General features: G+C 45.6%; 4 protein-coding genes across 4 annotated transcripts; 1 reads left to right on the plus strand and 3 right to left on the minus strand.

The window, feature by feature from the left end:
* Positions 1-670: 670 nt before the first annotated feature.
* Positions 671-3,328, plus strand: LOC127770429 (protein NRT1/ PTR FAMILY 2.13-like). The gene is made up of 3 exons (XM_052296149.1): positions 671-842; positions 1,116-1,333; positions 1,706-3,328. Exons 1-3 carry the CDS (start codon positions 692-694, stop codon positions 3,230-3,232), a joined length of 1,896 nt encoding a protein of 631 aa, XP_052152109.1. The 5' UTR covers positions 671-691; the 3' UTR covers positions 3,233-3,328.
* Positions 3,329-4,331: 1,003 nt separating this feature from the next.
* Positions 4,332-5,243, minus strand: LOC127770428 (heavy metal-associated isoprenylated plant protein 43-like). Its single transcript, XM_052296148.1, has 2 exons — positions 5,040-5,243; positions 4,332-4,802 (listed from the first exon to the last, which is right to left on the minus strand). Exons 1-2 carry the CDS (start codon positions 5,122-5,124, stop codon positions 4,429-4,431), a joined length of 459 nt encoding a protein of 152 aa, XP_052152108.1. The 5' UTR covers positions 5,125-5,243; the 3' UTR covers positions 4,332-4,428.
* A 677-nt stretch (positions 5,244-5,920) lies between these two features.
* LOC127770424 (inositol-pentakisphosphate 2-kinase IPK1) lies at positions 5,921-10,331 on the minus strand. The gene is made up of 8 exons (XM_052296145.1): positions 9,945-10,331; positions 9,580-9,694; positions 8,532-8,735; positions 8,192-8,336; positions 7,539-7,579; positions 7,352-7,462; positions 6,525-7,112; positions 5,921-6,380 (listed from the first exon to the last, which is right to left on the minus strand). The coding sequence occupies exons 2-8, from the start codon at positions 9,679-9,681 to the stop codon at positions 6,234-6,236; spliced, it is 1,338 nt and encodes a 445-aa protein (XP_052152105.1). The 5' UTR covers positions 9,682-9,694; positions 9,945-10,331; the 3' UTR covers positions 5,921-6,233.
* An 826-nt stretch (positions 10,332-11,157) lies between these two features.
* On the minus strand, positions 11,158-17,717 carry LOC127770426 (protein HEAT INTOLERANT 4). The gene is made up of 14 exons (XM_052296147.1): positions 17,385-17,717; positions 16,737-16,775; positions 16,534-16,587; positions 16,380-16,443; positions 15,655-15,713; positions 14,881-15,005; positions 14,670-14,729; positions 14,421-14,479; positions 13,655-13,728; positions 12,156-12,194; positions 12,016-12,078; positions 11,865-11,912; positions 11,652-11,780; positions 11,158-11,560 (listed from the first exon to the last, which is right to left on the minus strand). Exons 1-14 carry the CDS (start codon positions 17,562-17,564, stop codon positions 11,513-11,515), a joined length of 1,041 nt encoding a protein of 346 aa, XP_052152107.1. The 5' UTR covers positions 17,565-17,717; the 3' UTR covers positions 11,158-11,512.
* Positions 17,718-21,498: the final 3,781 nt, after the last annotated feature.

Below are 21,498 nucleotides of genomic sequence, written 5' to 3' on the forward strand. Positions count from 1 at the left end.
GAATATAGCCCGGCTCGTTAGGGACGTGATATTTGGGGGTTTAAAATTGATCCCGCTGGACTTTACAGTGCATACGCACTCACAAGTCACAAGTACGTTTATACATATCCATTCCGAACACGTTCCAGAAGACGAATGGTAATATGGGATTCGTGTTAATAATTACCAAGACTCGTTCTATGTATCTGAGTGAACGTACGTTAGTTCCTCGAAGGAGATGGGGCTGCTTCTAGTTCCTATACTTAATTACATGACATGTCCTAACAGAATTCTTCAGGTTGAAGGCTAACTTAAACCTTCATATTATACTGCTAACAGCCTTCTTCCGGGAAAAAAGGTACACATCCACATGCCGCAAAAGGCAAGATAGTTTATTCAGCTGTTTTCCGATCAATAAAAGGAAAAAAAAATCATTCATGCACAACTGCATGCAACAGTACCAACCAAGTGAAATTTGACGACATTTGACTCTTTCACAAAGTCACCCGGCTCATTTTTCTGTCAACGAAACAGAGGATTACACGAGACAGTGCCGATCTAGCCCAGGAGAAACAAGGGAAAACCACACCTGATTACTTTTTCTCGCGGCTCGCGGGTACAAATACTGGGATCAGCGCCCGCTGTATCTGTCCATCTCTCAATTCAAATCACCCACGTCAACAGAAGTAATCAGCCACATTGGCAACTGGAAATGTGTGAGGGCGGAAGGGCAGCAGCATCCATGGCTCGCACGGCGAGCGCGTCCCGGCGACAGCCGGAGACGACCAGCCTCGCCGTGGATGAGGCCGGAGGCAGGGCGTCGCGGAGGCCGAGAGGATGGAAAGCCGTCGGGTTCATGATCGGTCTCTCTTTCCTTCCTGTCTGCTCATGAATTCGTACTCTCTCCATCTCGAAAAAAACCATCTAATATTGAACGAGATATTTTCTACTGCAACAATTCTGAATATAAAAATGTTTCATTCAATATTAAATTGTTTTTTTACAGAGGTAGTACTACAGTTCATGATAAGTTCAAAATTTGAGCCACTGTTTTGTTTTTTAAAAAAGCAAGAACAATTTAAGAGTGCTGCTTTGTGAGCTAATGCCCAAATGCTTTTTGGTGTGCGTGGAAGCAGGGCTCTACCTGGCAATCGCCATGGCGTTGAACGCGTTCGCCCAGCCCGTCACCAACTACCTCATCAAACGTTACAACATGAAGCCGAATGCCGCAACAAGCGTGGCCAACGTCTTCAGTGGCACCTACAGCTTCTCGCCGGTGGTCGGAGCCTTCGTCGCCGATGCGTTCTGCGGCAGGTTCTGGACCCTCTTGTTCGGAGCCGTCGCCGCCTTTGTCGTAAGTGATCAGCATTGCATCCATGACCCATCAGAAAACTATTTATAAATTCTCGAAAGATATATCTTGTTATTTATACATGTCATTCAAATAATTATGATTTTTTTTAAATAAACAAGATAAATTTATTTAGAAACATATAAAATTTAATTTAATTTAAATATAAGATGCAATGAATATAGGTTAATTTGTCATAATCAATTTTATTGATTTTTTAAAAATATTTTCATAACTATTCGGATAATATGCGAATAATTAACGAGGGAATGTTCTGGAGAGTTTGGAGTCCACTCTCATCATCCATCTCTCGCTTATCAGGTTAAGAGACGAAATTAATGGCTGCTTATCCGTGATCTCCTCTCGCCCATGCAGGCAATGGTGGTCATCACGCTATCGGCGACGATCCGTCAGCTCAAGCCACCGTCGTGCAGCGACGTGGCACGGCAAGCCGGCACGTGCGCGGGGCCGTCGGGCCTCCACCGCGCCGTGCTCTACATCGGCATGGCGCTGCTCGTCGTGGCCACGGGCGGCGCGAACCCTACCAGCCTGCCGTTCGGCGCGGACCAGTTCGACCACGACGACGCGAGCAGCGGCAGCAGCAGCAACGAAGCCGACGAGCGACGACGGCGCGCCGAGGAGCCCGCGGGGCTCAAGCGCTTCTACAACTGGTACTACGTGGTCACCATGATGGCCTCGTTCATGGCGCTCACCTTCATCGCGTACATCCAGGACAAGGTGAGCTGGGGCCTCGGCTTCGGCATCCCCACGGCGCTCGTGGCCGCCACCTTCGCCGTGTTCCTCGCCGGCACGCCGCTGTACGTCCGCGTGCCGGCCGAGGGCAGCATCTTCTCGAGCGTCGCGCGGGTGGTCGTCGCGTCGTGCCGGAAGCGGAGGCTCACGCTGCCTCACCCGCGCGACGCGCGGCAGCAGGAGGCCGTTCTGTACAATCCTCCCGTCGTCGTCGCAGCTGGAACGGGAACCAGCCGCGTCTTCAAGCTCCCACTCACGTTGCAGCTGAGCTTTCTGAACAAGGCGGCCATTGTAACCGCCGACGCCGACGAGATACGGCCGGACGGATCTCCGGCGAGGCCGTGGAGCCTGTGCAGCGTGCAGCAGGTGGAGGAGGTGAAGTGCCTCGTCAAGATCGTCCCCGTGTGGATCTCCGGCGTGATGTGGTTCATCTCGGTGGCGGAGCTGACCAACTACACGTTCCTGCAGGCCCTGACCATGGACCTCCACATGGGCAGGAGCTTCACCATCCCGCCCGTGTCGATCGCCGCCATATTCAACCTCGCCATCGTGCTCTTCGTGCCGGTCTACGATCTGCTCGTCGCCCGCGCAGCGCAGCGCGTCACCGGGGTGGAGGGCGGCATCACGGTGCTGCAGAGGCAGGGCGTCGGCGTGGCGATCAGCGGCCTGGCGCTCGTGGTCGCGGCCGTCGTCGAGCGCAGGCGCCGGGCCTCCGCCTTGGACAACGGCGGGACGTCGCCGATGTCGGTGTTCGTGCTCGCGCCGCAGCTCGCCGTGATGGGCGTCTCGGCGGCGTTCAACATGATCGGGCAGATGGAGTTCTACAACACGGAGTTCCCGGACCAGATGCGCACGCTCGCCAACGCGGCGTTCTACTGCGCGCAGGGGGCGAGCAGCTACCTGGCCACGGCGGTTGTGAACGTCGTGAACGCGAGGACGAGGCGGCGCGGCGGCGGGCAGGGCTGGGTCGCCGAGGACATCAACGCCGGGAAGCTGGACCACTTCTACTACGCCATGGCCGTGTTCGCGGCGATCAACTTCGTCTACTTCCTCGTCTGCTCCTACTTCTACCGCTACAAGGGCGAGCCAGAGGTGGCGGCCGAGGACTCGCCACCGGCCACTCCAGAGGCCGTCCTCCTGAAGCACTAGCCAGTAGCTAGCAAGATTGGTTACGGTAGATCACTCTATGATCAATTAATTCGATTTATTATTGGTGTGATTAATAATAAAGTTGCCACTACTGGACGCATCGCGTTTACGGCCCATATAAAAAAAAGCCCATACAACCTGTCACGTGCCTGACATGGCTACCCAGTAGTCCCAGTACCCACAAATGGACCGCTTATATGAGCCGCAAAGGCCGTGATCGAACGGCTATCAGATGCCTGGTATGATGATACTATGATCTGATGAGTACTTCGTAGTCTGCTGTACGATGGAGGCATGGAGCTGAAGGGGATCGACTTCCTGTGTTCGATCTGGGACGCATAAGCTTGATCGAACCGTAGCCATATATCCCAAGAGGGTTCGGAGATTTACTCTCCGAATCCTCAAACCAGCAATAATATCGTGACTGACCGAGCCGGAGGCTGTGGCCCTGAATAATTTTCCGTTTATCTGGGCCGCAAATGGCATGATCCAACGGCTGTCAGATGTCCCAAGGAGGGTCGGAGTTTGAAACGATGACCCCAAGAACACCATCTGAAAAACGACAGATGCAAGGACTTCACTGGTGAGTAATGAGGATGCATGCGAGATTTACTTCACATCATAAATGGCATGCATGATCTGAATATCTCTGATGATAAGATGATGATCGAGTACGGGTCAGCTCGTTGGATGGCGGATGGCCTCGCCGGCGCCGACCACGAAGAGACATCGTGGACGTGCACGATGGCCGCCGGCGGCATCTTTTGCTGCTCCGCCGGCGTGGACGGCGCCGACGCCGATTGGTTGCAGTCTGCAGTCGTCCGCGTCCGCGGTGATTAAGTTTAGTAATGAAGATGCTCTTGCAAGATCGATCAGAATGATGAGAGCTGGCCGCATCCCGGCCGTCCATGCTGAGGTACGGTGCACCCAACGGCGTCTGGGTCGATGTCACCGGCTCCATTCGTCTCCAGCGCCGGCCTGTCAGAGTGAGATGCCAGCTGCAGGAGGCCGTCCGTCCTCCTGAAGCACTATCTAGCAAGATGGCTTCATGCTCTTGAATCTTGATCATGATATAATTAATTAATTTCTAAATTTCCAGTAGATGTGATCGACATAAGAAGCTATCACTAATGAGGATACACACGAGATCGATCTAGTTACATGATGAAACGATGAGTATATAGTTATTTAGTTAGTTACATGATGGAGCAAGCTGGAGGGGGATCCTGCTGGTGGTAGACTACGCTCTGGTCGTACTCGTAGGATGGCCACGCCGGAGCCGACCACGTCGAGGCGGGGATGTAGTGGACGTACACGGTGGCCGGCGGCTCAGGCGCCCTCTTCTCCGCGGCCGCCGTGTACACCTTCTCCTCGGCCGCCGGCGCCTGCTTCTTGATCTGCTGCTGCTCCGTCGACGGCTTGGACGACGACGACGCCGGCGGCGGCCCGATGGTCACGACTTCCGCGCGCTTCCCGGCCTTCCTCGTCCGCTCGATCACGTCCACCGGGTCCGCGCTGCCGGTCACCGTCATCGTTCCCTTCTCCGAGTCGATATCGATCTTGTCAACACCTGATCAACATGGACACATATCACATTCTTTTTGCACTTTGTAATTTAGAATCAACAGTTCATTTGCTTGTTTCTTCGATCTGTTAATGCTTCATATTAGTACATTTGTTTAAAAATATATATGATATCGTTGACTTATCGCATAATATTTGACTACTCGTCATATTTAAAGAATAATATAAATACAATTAGATATAAGTTAAAATTATAGTATTTTCTTTGATGATAAAAAAGTACCTTGGAGGCCGGAGACGGTTTGCAGGATCTTGCGCTTGCATTTGTCGCAGGAGGTGTCCACCCTGAGCACCGTCTTCTTCGACATGGACGGACTGGTGCGAGAGAGCTCAGCTCTCCCCTAGCTGCTACGTATCCGTGTAGATCGAGTCTTCCACCACGGCAGAGCCGTGCATGCCGGTGTAGCGGGTGCTTTGCTGCCGCGGTCCTTGATCGAGCTAACTAACTACAGCCTACAAATATCTTGCTTGGCTTTTATACTGCTGCCTTTCAGCCTTTCAGGTGGCAGTGAATGGTAGCTCAACTCCTCGAGTAGAAGTATCTCCTTGATGCGTCTCTTCATTGGCTAGCTCTACCAATTTGTCATCAACAACTCTCTAGCTCGCTACTCTACATTTCTAGAACACGGTTAACATTTTTCACTTGGTGTCTGGTGATGCCAAGCAGGTGTCCCGTGTCCTTCAGTATAGTCATATATGGACATTTCTTCAAGATTAACGGCTGGTTGGTAGTAGGCAAGTAGGCAACGAACCTAACTGCAATTCCTAACTGTTCGTACTTGTAGGTTAGTGTTGCGCTCGCAATACGCAGCCACGTCTCCTCTGTGGATGTTGGTGGTTAGAACAACTTTAACCTATCCATGACTCCATGGGCTATACCTATACATAATTAACAGCCTTTAGCATTCTAGAGCCTAGATATTGCATATATAGACAAGCAATATCAGAAGAATAAGAAACACTTTCTGCATTCGGATGACCTCATTTTAGACATTTAGCGCAACAAAATCACAATACGCCTACACTGAAAATACTCCGGAAAAGAAAGTACAGAAACGACTAACTTGCCAGGCCGCACTAGGATGTCAGAACTCAGATCACAGATTCACAGCAAGCTGAGTATACGGGAATTTATCATAGATTTCCAAGGTAAACGTGGATGCCTCAGTATACAGTTTATTAACTCTTCTTAATGTTTGTCTACTGAAAATTCGGCCTGCTGCTGAGGCAAACCACACGGTATACAGGATGTACTACAACAACTACCACTCACTTACACGTTTTCCCTAGAAGGGAGGAGAACCTGCACATTGGACATGCACACTTGTAGAAACACAACAATCACCAAGATACAACAGACACTTGTCCTATGCCCTTTATATTTCAAGGTCGTCAATGTTGGAGCTGAACCTTTGTGTCACCTAGGGCCACCTCCCTTTGGAGGATCACGTGGATCTCCCCCAACTTCTCCATTTCTAGTGTAGAAATTGACTATCTTTTGATCCAATTTAAAGTAATGTACCATCTTATCCAAGGGTTTCACATCCAGATCAATAAAATATGCCTGCAACAACAAATGTGCAAATCAATGGGTTGGTGGGAAAGAAACATTAATAAAAAGAGTTTTTAGAAAGAAAAAAACAATTGTTCCACAAGGAACTAGATGACTTATCGAACTTCTCAAACAAGAAACATATCACATCAATACCTTGTAATCATAGCTTTGGTTCACTGAATCAAGAAATACAGAATCGTACTCAGAATCTGTTGTTCCACTCTGTCTTGGTCGAAAGCTGATCATTAGGCTACAATCTTTTGCAGTAGCAGAGATAAGAAAGTCCCTGACAATCTTCTCACTCTTGTCCAATGGAAGAGAATGCAAGGTGGAGTACTTGCGCAGAAGTTCTGTATCAGTTATACTTTTGCATACCAAACAAGGCTGAGAAATGATGTTATAGTACAGATGAATCGCCCCTTCGATGTCATGATCATCCAGTTTTTGAGTGGCTAAAAGTTTACCCAACACTCCAGACTTAAAGATTGCCTCTGACAGGAGCTCAATAAAGTCAGATAGTTGTAAGCCAGTAACCTTGCTCAGATCTTCAAGACATTTCTCTGTTTCATTAGGATGAACACTATCTGCGCCACCTCCCATGCCACCAAAAACTAAAGAACCATCCACAAAAATTCTAAAGTTGTTCTGAGGAGTTGAAAAAAATGACTTGATAGCCATATGTATTCTTTCTTTTGATCCAGAAAATAAATCTAGGGGATCGTATTCACTTGTCTTCGATATCTGAAATGTGTTTAAAAATATGTTTAGAACCAAGCTGATTTGAAAAGCAAAAGGGATGATATAGCATTGCAACTTCCAAGAGTGACAGAATGAATATGAAGCATCTATTAATATCTATTTCAGCTAGAAGAGTAGTTTGTTGTCTTTCAGTGAGCAAAAGAGTAGTGTGCTATTATATATTTAGTACTCAAAATTATGGCTGCGGTGAAATCAAAATCTGGTACCCAAAACCAACATACCTCTCCCAGATGAAATTTTAGGTGCTGATGCATCTTATACCGTGTTACTTGTTTCTTGATAGAATTCTCCTTTGATATGTATTCAGATGACGGAAGAAATCCACATTTTGCCTGGAAGGCAAAGCATGTTAAAAGAAATGTGTACAAAAGATGAACAGTGAAGAAATAAATAAAGCTCAAAATGTACCTTTATCTCCACTGCTATGCAACTGCTTCCTCTAGGATTACCTGAGGTTTAGAAAAATTACCAAAAACAAACATAGTGTTAAAAAACAAAATCTAGCAGCAAGTTACGAATAATAATTTAGCAATGGCTCAATGTAAAAAACTACCGAATCATCTTTAATCATTCAAACTAATCAATTTTGGACCAACTACCAATTTTAGGACGGAAACAAGCTCTTGCGGATGGAACAGATCAGAGTTAAGCTAGAAATTCGAAAAAACAAGCAGGTTCTTTCATTCTTTCCATGTTTCAGAATAATGGAGAATCTTGAGAAATATAAATTGTATGAATCCTTCCAAACATATCCCAAGTTTCACAAGTGTAATGGAGAAAGTTGGGCTTACCAATCTTGATCCTATCTATTTGGTTGTAGACTAGAAAACCATAAATTACAAACTTGCCACTCTTTACAAACAAATAAGGTTAAAGCATGTGATGCAAATAGAAATAATAAACTGAGTAACAGTGTTGCTGCAAATGTTATATCATAAAGAGTTAATAGATCACCAGACCTAACTGATATTTGCTCTTTCTTAGTACAAACAAGAGTCACATTATACTCAAAAGGGAAAGAGATGAAGCGTTCAAATAACATTGAAACGCCAAGACTTTACCAGAAAATAATGTGTGGTCAGAAATTAGAAGAGCAGAATCAGCTCCAGCATCAATTGCACTAGCATTCACTCTCCATGCAGGACGGTTGTCAAGCACATTCTTTCCAGCAAGCTCGAAAAAGTTCTTAGACACACGTACACGGACCTGAACATGAAAAAGAGACCTCGTTTATTCATTTTAGTCAAGTGGATCCAATTATCTAATCAAGGATGTATTTTCAAATAACCCGAATTTTCCATTAATTATAGAGCAAAAGAATTTTAAATTGGAAAACGTTGGTTGATTTATTTCTAATAAATATCACCGTAACAACATTAAATAATTGGATTTAAAACATACCCCGCCATCAACATGATTGGCACCCAAATGTTGGCTCATAACAATTGTAGCATAGGCTTGTGGCAAGCAATCATTTTTAACAGATTCCAACAATCCTGGGATCTTGCCCCACAGATGTTCCTCATGACTTGAGAAGACTATACAGTTTGGTGCCGGTTGTCCCTTGTCTTTTAGAATCTTTTTGACTCGCAGAACCTTGCCAAGCTGTTCAAGAAAACATCATCAAAACATTTTTCCTGTAAACATATCATACGAGGGAAACATAATACTTTGATCACAAACTAAAAATTTTAGTCAACCAAGTCAAGATAAGATTATTTTCTCTTTTTCCTCTCTTCTTTTAAAAAACAGAAGAACCTTGCTCTCCCTCTTTCCATTACAGGAAACAACAATGTTGTAGCAATACAGCAAAAGGAATTGAACAAAAAAACAAAACTAGACCGGGCAGGCAGATCACACAACTAAGATGGCGCCGCCACCACCCCTTCTTTTTGTGTGATCACACAACTAAGATTATTTTCTTTTGAATTATATAATATTAAAGTGAAACTATTTGACTACATGAAAGTTGTATGGGATTTTCTAATTTACATATACAAACATTTGCCATTTCAAGAGTGCAGCTCTGGCCATAGGACATGCATCCCTGGGCGTTGCATCAAAGTTGGTAAAACATCTTTTTGGGGGGAAATCAGGCATTCATTAAACCGGCTTTGTGAGGAAAGCCAAACAAACAGAGTCTTATAGGAAAATAAAAACAGCTAGCTAAACTAGGACAGAAACGACTAGACACCAACTGCTGGGTCCTAGCTAGATCAAGCACAAGGCTACATCTCCAGATCACCTCATAAAACACCATCCAAAACATCTCATGAAAAGAGCTTGAACTACTGTCGCCTCCCTGACACCCAAACATTCATAACTATAATCATCAGAACATCAAAAGTAAAACATCCTTCTTGAAGCACATGCATCAAATTCGCCGATTTACGGGAGACTATAGGTCAGTAACCAATAATGACACAAGCAGAACCTATTCGATGCATACCATAGAAGGTGACGAGCCAGTGTAGCTGAGGATTAGATTCGCTGCACCTTCTCCTTTGTAAACCCAATCTTTGGCATCCCCCTCATGCAGAACCACCTCCATCCCCACACAGAATCTGCAGGCTTCCAAGTATGAGTTCAAGGTCTATTATTCAAAATAAGTAAGAAGGAATAGTAGGCGAAAAACGAAGTAGGAGGAACAGAAAATTGCTGCTTAACGCCGAGTAACACAGCAAACTCGAGTCCAAGTGCAGGTGCATTCATTTACTCATCTACCAAAGAGAAGATCAAGCGAGAAAGAAGCAACACTTGGTTCCTGGTCGGTGCGGCATTCCGTCGAGCAGATAGCGAGCTTTAGTTGCTTACCAGATAACAACAGCTGCTGCGGCCGTGGGGATCCCCTGCAGCCCTGCTCCGGCGATCGCCGCAGCAGCAGGGCGGGCGAGATGATGCAGCGCGCTCCAAGCCTCCAGCTGCCAATTTCCTCCTCGTCCTCGAGGAGGAGGAAGAGGAAGTGGAAGTGGAGCCGACGATGAGGAAAGCGGCAGATTCCCCTCCCCTGCAAGGAAGGATTAGCAAGGGGCAGGAGGAGACGTGGAGGGAAAGTGGAAGCCACGTGGACGCGGTGCGGGCCCACGTGGCTCGCCAGCTCACGACGCGTATCGGCTACGCCACCACACGCTTCGATCCTCGCCGTCGATCTGTTCGAGCAACGAACGGCGATGGGCGCATCCCCGCTTGAACCCGGGGCGGCGCGTCGCCGCCCCGCCGCCCGCCGCCGCGACGAGGCGGCGATGCGCCACCCAGTGCATGTCGCCGGGGCTCCTGGTGGCTCGCGCGCGCGGCCCGATGCGCCGCCGAGACCTGCGGGGCCGGCCACCCGGTGCGCCGCGGCGAGACCGGCTTCTAGCCCCGCCCGACGCCGCGACGCCACGCGCCGCTCCACCGCGCGGGGCCGGCCCAATGCGCCGCGAGACCGGCTGCTAGACACCGCCCGACGCCTCGACGCGACGCGCTGCTCCACCGCGGGGCCACGCCCGACGCTCAGCCTCGCCGCCGGCCGCCCGTCCCGGCCAGGCCAGGCCCTTCCGCGCCGACGAGTCAAGAGGAAGATTTGGGGATTTGGGGGAGAGAGAGTAACGGTGGTGGTGGTGATGGTATCGGCCGAATGTTGATGGGCCTGTAGCTTGCTAACTTGGGTTTCACCGGCCCATTCGGCTCAACCCTGGCAAATTCTAAGTTTCTACTTGGATGAGAAAGCTTTATCTCTCTGATAATAATCATAATCATAAAATCATGCGATTTCAACGCCAAACCAACATCGAACGAAAAAAACGCCGGAACCTACACTGCCGAGTCAGATTCAACATTTTACGTGGACTAATTGATCCCCTTACATAGGAATATTTGAAAAGACACTCGAATGTAACATTTCAAAAGAACAATGCAAACATTATCTGAAAAAAAAAAAAGAACAATGAAGTTAGACGAGGGGAGGCGAGGTCGAAGCTGAGGAAGATCGGTGCTCGACAGGCCACGGATACTACAAACAGCAATATGGCATGTCAAGCAAGACCAGTTAAGACAAAATCAAGGGGTTTGCACCCAAGCAACCTTCACAGGACGGTGAAAGGAATCAGCATTTTTCCTAAACCAATTGTTTTGCTCTTACAAGATGTACGGCCTGATGGTTACATAATCTATTCCCAGAATGTTACACGACGCACAACAAAAAAGAATGCCGAAGGAAGCGATACTCTAAGGAATGGCAGGATCTGACGAAAACTGCAGTACAGAGTTAAGGTGCAACAAGTTTTCACCCCGGGTCTATAAGAGACCCAATTTGAAGATGTCGCCAGGAATCTCTCCCACGGCTTTCAAAATTTCGGTGTCAGCTCTCCAAGTTGGATAGCTCATTTCAAGATAGGATGCAATTACATCAGATGATGTGCATGCCTGTAATATCTATTGATGTACTTTGCCTGCAATACAGTAGATACAGGAGTTAAAGCCAAGACAACTATATGCATAATCAACTGTTCCAAGATACACCTGAGCTGCAATGTCACATACCTTTACGTTGCTTACATCAGGGGTGTCTGGAGTTTTTACAGGATAAAATTTGTAAAATTTGATATTTTCAAATGCCTCTTTGACCTTAGGGTCCATATCATCAATAGCTTTCTTTCTTGCTTCCTTAGCCTGCATAAGATTTGGAGAAACAGTTAGTACTTGAATGCATTAAAGTATCTGGTGAAGGCAATTAACATTTCGTTTGACTATGACCTGTTTTAGCTCTCTTTTCCTTTCTCTAACCCTCTCCTTTATGAATTCCTGTTAAAAGAAATGTGTCAGCAGTTAGGAAGGAGTACTCAGTGAGGTAATTATTATAGACTGACTATTCTTCTGACAGCTTAAGCAAAAAATTAAGATGCACCTTAAATTTTTCTTTCTCATCCTCTGGTAGCACCTCATCTTTAACTTTCTCATCAGCAAAGTCCTGCATTGCAACAGAATGACTCAATGCAGGTGCCTTTCATAGGAAGCATCAAGCAAAACAACCAAATTAGTACAAACCTCGTAATCATCCATCTCCCAGTCGAAGTCACATACTATCTGCAATAAGCAGTACAATGTGAATACAAAATAATTTGATGACTGCTACGTTATCAACATTGGAGGCATCTAGGTGAACATAAGCAATACAAGTAAATCTAATAAATATCAACATTGGAGGCATCTACGTGAACATAATAACTTCAGTGTTTATATCAGCTAAGAACCAAGTGACTCAGGCTACATTATCGCTTCAGAACAATGAAATGTTTGTATCAATAGCAGGAAATAAACACTGCAACTAAGCTTCCATCCAGTGACTCAATAGTGATCCTGTTTGGTTTGAGGAATGAAATGGGTTTGTCCATCACCTCATTCCTCAAAAGCAAATGCTAAGCTATTGGATGAGGAATGGAGCCATTCCTCAGATTTTGTGGGATGATCCTATGATGGATCGTCCTGTCCAAGATGGTTTTCATGTGGTGATTCCTCAAACCAAAACAACCTGTAAGTGACCAGCCTGAAAGATCAAGACTGACATGATTGCACAACTGCCTACCGGTCAAACTTGAGTGTAGGTGGCATGAAAACACCACATGTACACCTATGCAATTATGCTGACATAGACTAAGCAATGCCATAACGCCAGCCCAGCAAGCAGCAATTATTCGATTTAGAGGGAAACAATCAGTACGTCTATGCAACAGCAATTAAGAGGGAATTTATAAGCATGTGGCAGCAGTTAGGAAATAATCATCCTGGAGCAGCAATCGTAGAGGAAAACAATCAGCACACAGAAGCAATTAAAGATGAAAATAGTCCGCATGCAGAGGCAACTAGAAGCACACATAAATAAACCAAAATAGGAAATATTTTTTTCAGATTAATGAAGCATAAAGAAGTACACATCTCCTGACTCAACAGACACAAGACACCAAACTTCAGAAGCATCCAACTGAAAATAGTGAAGGTGACAACAATACAACATTGCAGGAGTGCTAGCGCGAGAAATGACAGCAGCAAAAGTCACGATTTCATAGAAGTAGGCAAGGGGAACCAGCAGCATGTGGGTTGGTTTTGACCTCACAAGCTAAGGCAAATGAAGCACCACAGACAAAAGAACACGAATTCATAACTGGCAATCATGACATGGATGCAAGCAGCCTAGAGATGCATACAAATAAGAGAAGATCAATTCTTAGCTGCAGGAAACAGTGAAACACGATAAATTTTATCTTCTCACATAGGCCAGGTGCCCAGGTTAACAATGCAGTTTATAGCAGTGGAGAAGATACAGCTGCATCTGGGCTCTTCCCTAAAATGACTAGCTGACTTAATGAATCCCAAATATAGGCCTAATTAAGATCACAATCCAAGAAATTTATTTTAGTTTTGCCCATTACACATAATATTTTAGGTTTGCACTAATAAGATACCTCCATAAAATAAACTAATAGCTTATGTTGAGGAAAATTTATTAGGCAATACTGGAATAACAAAAAACACTAAGAGAAGATTACCGGGGGTTCTAGGGGATATATGATGTTGACAACTGTATCATCTTCGTCTTCGGGAGGGTTCAGTGGCATATAATCTGCAACAACATTAAACGAGATTCATTTGCAGACTACATCACTCTCAGCCATTCTCATAAAACACTCTGCATCATATAAGTGTAACAATGTAAATAAAATGATCTGATCAACCAGTTGAGCATGATTGTTGACCTTGCACCATGCTCACACACTTTATAACAAGACTTACACAGTGTGCCTATGTTTGTGCCACAATTGCTTACATTAAAGGCACAAACAACACTGAAAACTGGCTCACTACAGACAGTGTTACATAGCTGGAAAGAAGTGCCTTCCTAAGTTAACACAGGATATGTAAATGGCATCAAATTATTATATTAAAATTAAGTACTAACCATCCAACGCAGGCAAATAAGCCAGCTAAAAAGCTCATCAAAGTCAAAAGACATGGCAGCAATAGCATGTAAATATATCTAGTGTTCACCCATTCCAATGAAATTAACAAATTGTCATACAGAAACAGAATGGAAATGAATTAAAGAATGACTAGTAAAAAGCTTCTTATCCCATGGCATACTGACATTGCAACCATTTAACTAAGACATCATCGATGTCTTGCAGGATATTTTGCAATTGGACTGGACCAAGCCAAGGAACCACACTCAAGTTAACAGGCACTCAAAGAATCCTATGAAAACAGATATTTGTACACACAAAACAGGCCAACAGAAATAATCCCAAGTCAGCTTACATGGCATGCAGTAGTCAAACAATTTGACTCTCTCAGTTTTGAGGTGCCTCAGCGCAGACCTGCAAAACATACAAATGAGGATACTCTAGAATTAGTCAGAAAAAAATCTAGGGAAAGATGTTAACAGTGAATTTATGTTGCATGCTTCTGGATGATAACGTTCCAACAAACAAACAAAAATAAAATAGAACCAGAAATGACATAAAGCATTAATCGCGAGTAAGGAGGGAAAAAGCATGAATTACTAACCTCCGCTGGGTGCAGCCAAGAGTAAATATTTTTGTTTTCAAACTGTCAATCCTACTAAGCCTGTAGACCAACAAAAAAGAATGAGTAAAACACAAAGCTGCATATGATGATTGGTAAAAGCAGAAGCCATTAATGAGGGAGCAAGGTAAGGATACAGGTTCTCAAAAGAAATGGTAAGAAATATTGTTCAGAATTAATAGTATGGGAGTACCGATCCTCCAGCGGAACATAAGGCACCCAGGCCATCTTCATGGCCTTCATTGGCACTATCTCTTCATTTTCCCTTTGGACAGAATTTATGCCAATTTTGTCTGAGGGAGGAAAAGGGCAGTCAACCTGCAGCACAGAAAAGGTAGCAAGTGCTAAATGAGATTCAACATGAGGCAAGTAAATAGTAAAATCGGTAATATATAAACAAGTCAACTGCCAATGACGTTGTAACCATAAAGTATCCAAACAATATTTTCCAAATTGCACTGTATACTCAATTTTAAAGAGGTTAGGGTTAAAGAGCAAACAAACAAATTCCAGAGTAAAATAGTGTGATAAAAAAAAGGGGGCCATTGGGTAGGCCATTACTGCAGTGTTCTAGGCTATGCTGTGCTGCCCTGCCCAGCCCTGCGGCACAGCGTATTTGGCTGCTGCAGGAAGCAGCCGCTTACTGCTGGCAGGCTGCAGCACCTGTAGCTGCTGGCTGGCTAGCTGCAGCTAGCTCTTCCAAACAGCGCCAAGGAAATTACTCCCATTGGCTTTTATGAAACTAAGGTGACTATGTTTGTACTGGCATCTTTAAAAAATGACAGAGGTAGGAAGTACAAACATAGTCACCTTAGTAAAATCAACTTGTTAGCGATGGTGCATAAACGGGATAAGATGTTGAGTTGGCATAAGCATGAGATAAATGTTCAGATTTAAGAGTATTTGCTAAAGTGGACTGTTTCCTCAGATGCACATTTCCATATCAAGAGAATGGAAGCGAACTTACAGCAACAACTATAGGAATAAGCACTATCTTCGATTCACCATTAACCTCCAATAGTTGAGCTGCATGTCAGCAAAAACAATTTAATCAGATAAACTGTATCGATGATTATTAAACAATCTGGCACATCCCAAGAACAAATGAAAATATCAGAGACAAGAAAACATTTTTCCACGACAACACCCAACATATCTAAAGTGCACATGGTAAAACAAATAAATGCTGATACCAATCAACTTAGGAAAGGCAGTAGCGACTCGAACATTGACATGGAAAAACAGCATAAGAAATAAATAGAAGTATGGTCCTAAAGGGGACAATTTCATTGTTGGAAATGTCCAGAGAATCTTTCAGTAATGACAAAAACATGCAAGTGTATATCTACAACAATGTGCATCTAAGTTCAGAGAAATATATAATTTTCTCAGGGTGCTACTGCAGTCATAATTAGTGAATTTCAGGGGAACAAACAAACTGATAGATTTCATATTTAGGTCTGTCAGGAACGTCAAAAAAGAAAAATAACATGGTTCTTGTGGGAATAACTATTTCTGTGAAATTAAACCATTCAAAACAGGCCTTCAAGTTATATGTCATAAAGTACACAAAAAAACAAGCTAATATAATCAGTTTAGTTCAGTTACTAAATGCTAGCAAGCCAGTAGGAGAATATATGTATCACGAACTGGAGATTTAATTTTAAAACTAGCACGAGTATGAAAACTTACGCTCCGTGCTTCCAAACAAGTAAACTGTTTTCCCATAAAGCTCCCCTCCTTCTTCTAGTGCTTTCTGCTCACCAACAGGAAACCTTATGTCATGCTGAAAGCAAGTGTGATAATAAAAAAAGAGTAGTATTGGAATACTATCTGCCCATCGTACCTCCAAATTTTCAAAGTTCCAGTTGAACTCCTTTATCTTATCAATGTTTTCCCACTGCAGATGAGAGGCCCGGATATGGATAATAGTTAGCGGAGCAAATATACATAGTACACAGTTGAATGTATGTCAAAACATGCATCACTAATTGACTCAGCCATAAATAAAAAAGAAAGAAATAGATAGGCCCATAGAAAGTAACAAACCTCGGTCCCAACCGGAAATGCTGATAGCCAAAGATCCTCCTGAACACAGTAACACAATATTAGCCATAAAACTATAAGTAATCATTTTGCCTGTTTGCAAAGACAAACTGATTATGCTCAAACGTTCCTTTTATATCCATCAAACACATTTCCAAACAATTAATTGCCCTAGAACTGCTTAAATAAACCCATGTGAGTTTTCATCGTTCCAATAATAGCTCAAACTTCACGATAACAAATTCAAGTAATCGTTTCATATAGCAAAGCACTTCACAATAAAAAAACTATTCCTAACACTGACTTAGAAGAACATAAACTGTACAATTCAGTCCCACGCAGATGTGGCTCAAACTCTACAACATAACATTCAACACAAAAACTATTCCTAATGAAATGGGGAGCCCCTATAGTCCAGCCAAATCCAGTCACATATTAACCATTCGTATTTCAACATCAACCACCATTACCATCATTTGGACTAATCCGACCACTACGAATCTCGCCGCAGAAGCAGCAACCAAATACACCACGCGGCCCACAACGCCAAAACGAATCCAGACCAATCAAACCCCCCAACCTAATCGGGGCATAACGAAGCGAAGCGAAGCACGCATCCGAGACAGGTAATCGGGGAAGCCTCCTCCTCACCAGATTCCGCTTCTCGGGGAAGTACTCCGTCTCCGGCTTGGGCTTGGGCGACGCCTTGGCACGCTTCCCCCGCCCCCGCGCGGCCGGCTTCTTCGCCTCTGCAGCCTCCGGCTTGCTGGAGTCCTCCTCCGCCACCGCCGCCGCCGCCGCCGCACGCTTCCTGCCTCTCGGACGCGCCATCTTCTCCCTCTCTCTCGATTGCTAGGGCTAGGGTTTCGGCAGCCGTTTCGATTGGGGATCAGTATTTATGCGTTCGAGGGGTGGGGGTGTGTGCGATTTGGGGGAATCGGCGCGTGAAATCGACGCGATCCAAATTTGAAGCGGGGTTGGAGAAGGGGACTGCGTGGGGTGGGGGGGAGGAGGAAAGGGTGGGCGGCGCGGGCCGCGTGCGTGGCTGTCTTGCGGGCTTCGAGGACCGTCCGATCCGTTTTGGAAGATGGTTCTGAGCCGTCGGATTTCAGGGTAGGTGTGATGGTCCAGAGAGGGCGAGATGGTCGACGACCAGTGTGGGCCCCGTGGGGAAGTGGAAAGCAAAACAAAATTGCTAGTGCCATGACATGTGGGACCACCAGGCTCGTTCAAAACGTGGATGCCTCCATGGGCCGTGTTGGGCTGTCGGGCCTCTGCATGAACTACTGCACATTATATTATTACTTTTGGGCTTACAGTAATACAATACTAACTACTAGTAGCAGTTTATATCTAAAAGGAAAAAGTACACTTTGACTCCCTCAACTATCGCCTGAGTATCATTCATAACCTCCAACCACAAAATCGGGAATATCGAATCCTCCAACTATCAAAACCGGTGCAAACAATGTCCCTCGGTGGTTTTGGAGGTGGTTTTGGCTGACGTGGCGCCCACGTGGCAGTCTTGACCGATTCTTTGTCCTATGTGGCGCTTACGTGGCATTAGAATAAAAATAAAAAAATATGTGGGACCCATATGTCATTCACACAAAAAAAAAAGTGTTGTGGGATCCACATGTCATCCTCCCTCTCCTTCCCTTCTTCCTCTCCCCTCTCTCTCCCTTATTTCTCTCTCATCTCGGCCTTTCTCTTGGCCGGAGCGGCGGTGGGGATGGTGATGGGGAGCGGCAGCGGCGGTGGCGGTCGGAATACGCCCAGAACCTGTTCCCCACGAGTCCACGACGATAGACCACGCATATGCATCGCTGGGCTATATAAAGGACCTTAGCTAGCTCACCAACTCGAACCTGGTGTTAGCTTTGGTTAGTTCGTTTCGTTCGTGTAGGAGGAGAGAACATCTTCAGGGGCTTCTCGTCTCGTCTCGTGAAATCCTCATGGAGGTACAGTGCAGCCCCATGTTCCTCTTCCCCATCTCCATGCTGGCTCTCCCCGCCGGAGCGCTCGTCGGCGTCCCCGGTGCCGCGTTCATCGCCATGGTGGCGCCGGGCGGTGGTGCTTGTGCGATGACAACGACCGCGAGGCGCATGGTGCTGGCCGCGGCGCTCGGCGTTGCGCTGCACCAGGGTGGTGGTGGGGGGCCGGCCGGCGCATGCCTTCGCCGCGGAATCGTCTGCTTCAAGGCGGGCGACACTCCGTCATCTGGAGACGACGAGGCTAAGTTATATATCCAATCCACCGGCCACCGCGCTCTTTGTCTTTTTCTTTTGCGCGATCGATGTCATCGACGATGTGTGGGGTGTGCGTTCTTGGATTGTTCGGCGCCTAGCCAAGAATTTTTCTGCCGTGGCGAGGGCGAAGGTGGACGGCTCGGGGCTGAAGCCGGTGCGGCAGTACGCGAAGCGGAAGAACTGGAGGGCAAGGTCGGCGCAGCCGGCGGCGGCTGCCCTGGAGATGACGCTGTGGACGAGCGGCGCGGCGAGCGTCGGGGAGAGCAGGCGGATAGAGTTCTCGAGGCGGCAAGCCTCGTCCCCACCGCAATCGCCGCCACTCACGACCACCGCCCCGTTGCTTCCTACCGCCGTCGTCCTGACCGCTCCCCATCGCCACCACCACCGGCTCCGCCGCCGCCACTCCCCACCACCTCGTCCCGACCACCGCCGATGCCGCTTCGTGCCACCCCCGCCGCCGCGCTAGCCAGTCGTCGGCGACTCCGACCCCCCCACCGGGGCGGCTCCCCTCTCGTACCCCTCCCTCCCTCCCGACGGCCGCAGGCTATAGCCGTCGCCTCCACCGCGCGTTCCCCACCGTCACTGCCGCCACCGCCGCCGCTCCTGAAGTGAGAAAGATAAGGGAGGGAGAGAGAGGGAGGATGACATGTGGGTCCCACATGAATAGTGGGTCCCACTTTTTTTAATGACATATGGGTCCCACATATGTTTTTATTTTTGTTTTTATTCTAATGCCACGTAAGCGCCACGTAGGACAAAAACTCGGTCAAGACTGCCACGTGAGCGCCATGTCAGCCAAAACCACTGAGGGATATTGTTTGCACCGGTTTTGATAGTTGGAGGAGTCAATATACCCGGTTTTATGGTTGGAGGTTATGAATCATACTCGGACGATAGTTGAGGGAGTCAAAGTATACTTTTTCCTATCTAAAAATGTTGAGTAAGACTTCGGGCCTATTCAGATTGATGACATTTTCAACCATACCATTATTTAGTAAAATTGATAATTATGTGGCTACGTTTAGTTTGTTACCAAATATTGGTAATGCATATAGAATTTTGGCAACATTATTAAGCCAATCCTACAAAAAATTTGGCAATGTTGCCAATTCGCCAAAATTTGGTAAGGTTCATTTTAGCATCAATCCGAATAGCCACTTCATATCTACACCATTAGCAGTTTAAAAGCCAATAGCCAATGCTAAAAGTGCACTATGATAAAAAGAACCAAAATCAAATCAAAAATTAACTTTTGAAATCTAAATTTTGGCTAATGAGACATGGAAGCACCAATAGATATTGAAAGAAAAACTATTGATCGGTATTATTGCTGTAGTTATTTGTTCCTTTCGTCAATGAAAGTACAACCACCCATTTTCCACACTTTTTCATATTGACTTAAGTCAGCGAATTACTCGCGGCGAGGAGGAGTTTAGCTTTGAGAGTTGGAAAGGAAATAGGGCGGTGGGTAAGGCCTATTTCAGAATTTTGTTGGTGGGTGGTACTATATGTGTGACTGAGGTCCATCAAAACTGTAGGTGCATTCGTCTAAAGGGTAGACCCTTGAATTCACTTTGCCTGCTTTCGGCAACTGCATTCAACTTTACCTGTCTGTGGGGCTTTGACTATGGTGACTCCTCCTTTGACTCTAACATCTGCTGGGTACTTTACTTTACTTTGCAGGGGAAGATCGTATAGATATCAACTCATCGACGAAGTCCTAGGGGCTCCCTGGCCGGGGAGGTAAAGGGGATTGCTATCATACATGATAAGCTAAAATCGATTATGTTTTGCTTATCATATGATATGATATGAGAGGCTAATATTGATTATGTTTTGCTAAGCATGTCTAAAGTTAGAGTTGTTGTTGTAATGTACATGCATCTGGTCATTTTTATTTGATGCAACTAAACTTAACTACTCAACTCTTTTGACGTAAGGTAAAGAATACCAGGAGGAAGTATTTTTGAAACACTATCTTTCAAAGCACAATGTTGTTGCCCCTCCCTTGGAACATTTTGAATTTAAAGATGTGTGCAAGCTGAAAACTAGGTGGATAGGAAAATGATATTATCACAACAAATCAAAATAATTGCCTGGGTAGGTTAGTCACCTGAATAACTTGAAGGGTGTCAACGTTTAGCTACACATTGTCCATGTTGTTCTACGAGTACCAATTGGTTAGTAAAAAAAAACTTTAAATAAATGACTCTAAGATGAATAAATAAATAACGTGAACTTGCAACCATTTATCAAAAGTGGGAGTTGGGCTAGTAATCAATACTTTCACTACACATACTTTTTACAAGCATGAACAAAAAGCGCAAAAATAAGATATATCCAAATTTCTAACCTTCGATCCACAACGAAGTTTTATTCTAAAAAGGCGCAGGGACTTCAACAATGATCCTAGCTACTTCAAGGCGAGCATCTTCTCTCAAGCACCATGGTTTGTATTTAGGTTTAGATCTAGAGTCGCTCTATCTCGATACTATTAAAAGACCTCACTTTTTTGG

The sequence above is a fragment of the Oryza glaberrima genome, chromosome 4, assembly GCF_000147395.1.
Source record: "Oryza glaberrima chromosome 4, OglaRS2, whole genome shotgun sequence".
NCBI lineage: Eukaryota > Viridiplantae > Streptophyta > Magnoliopsida > Poales > Poaceae > Oryza > Oryza glaberrima.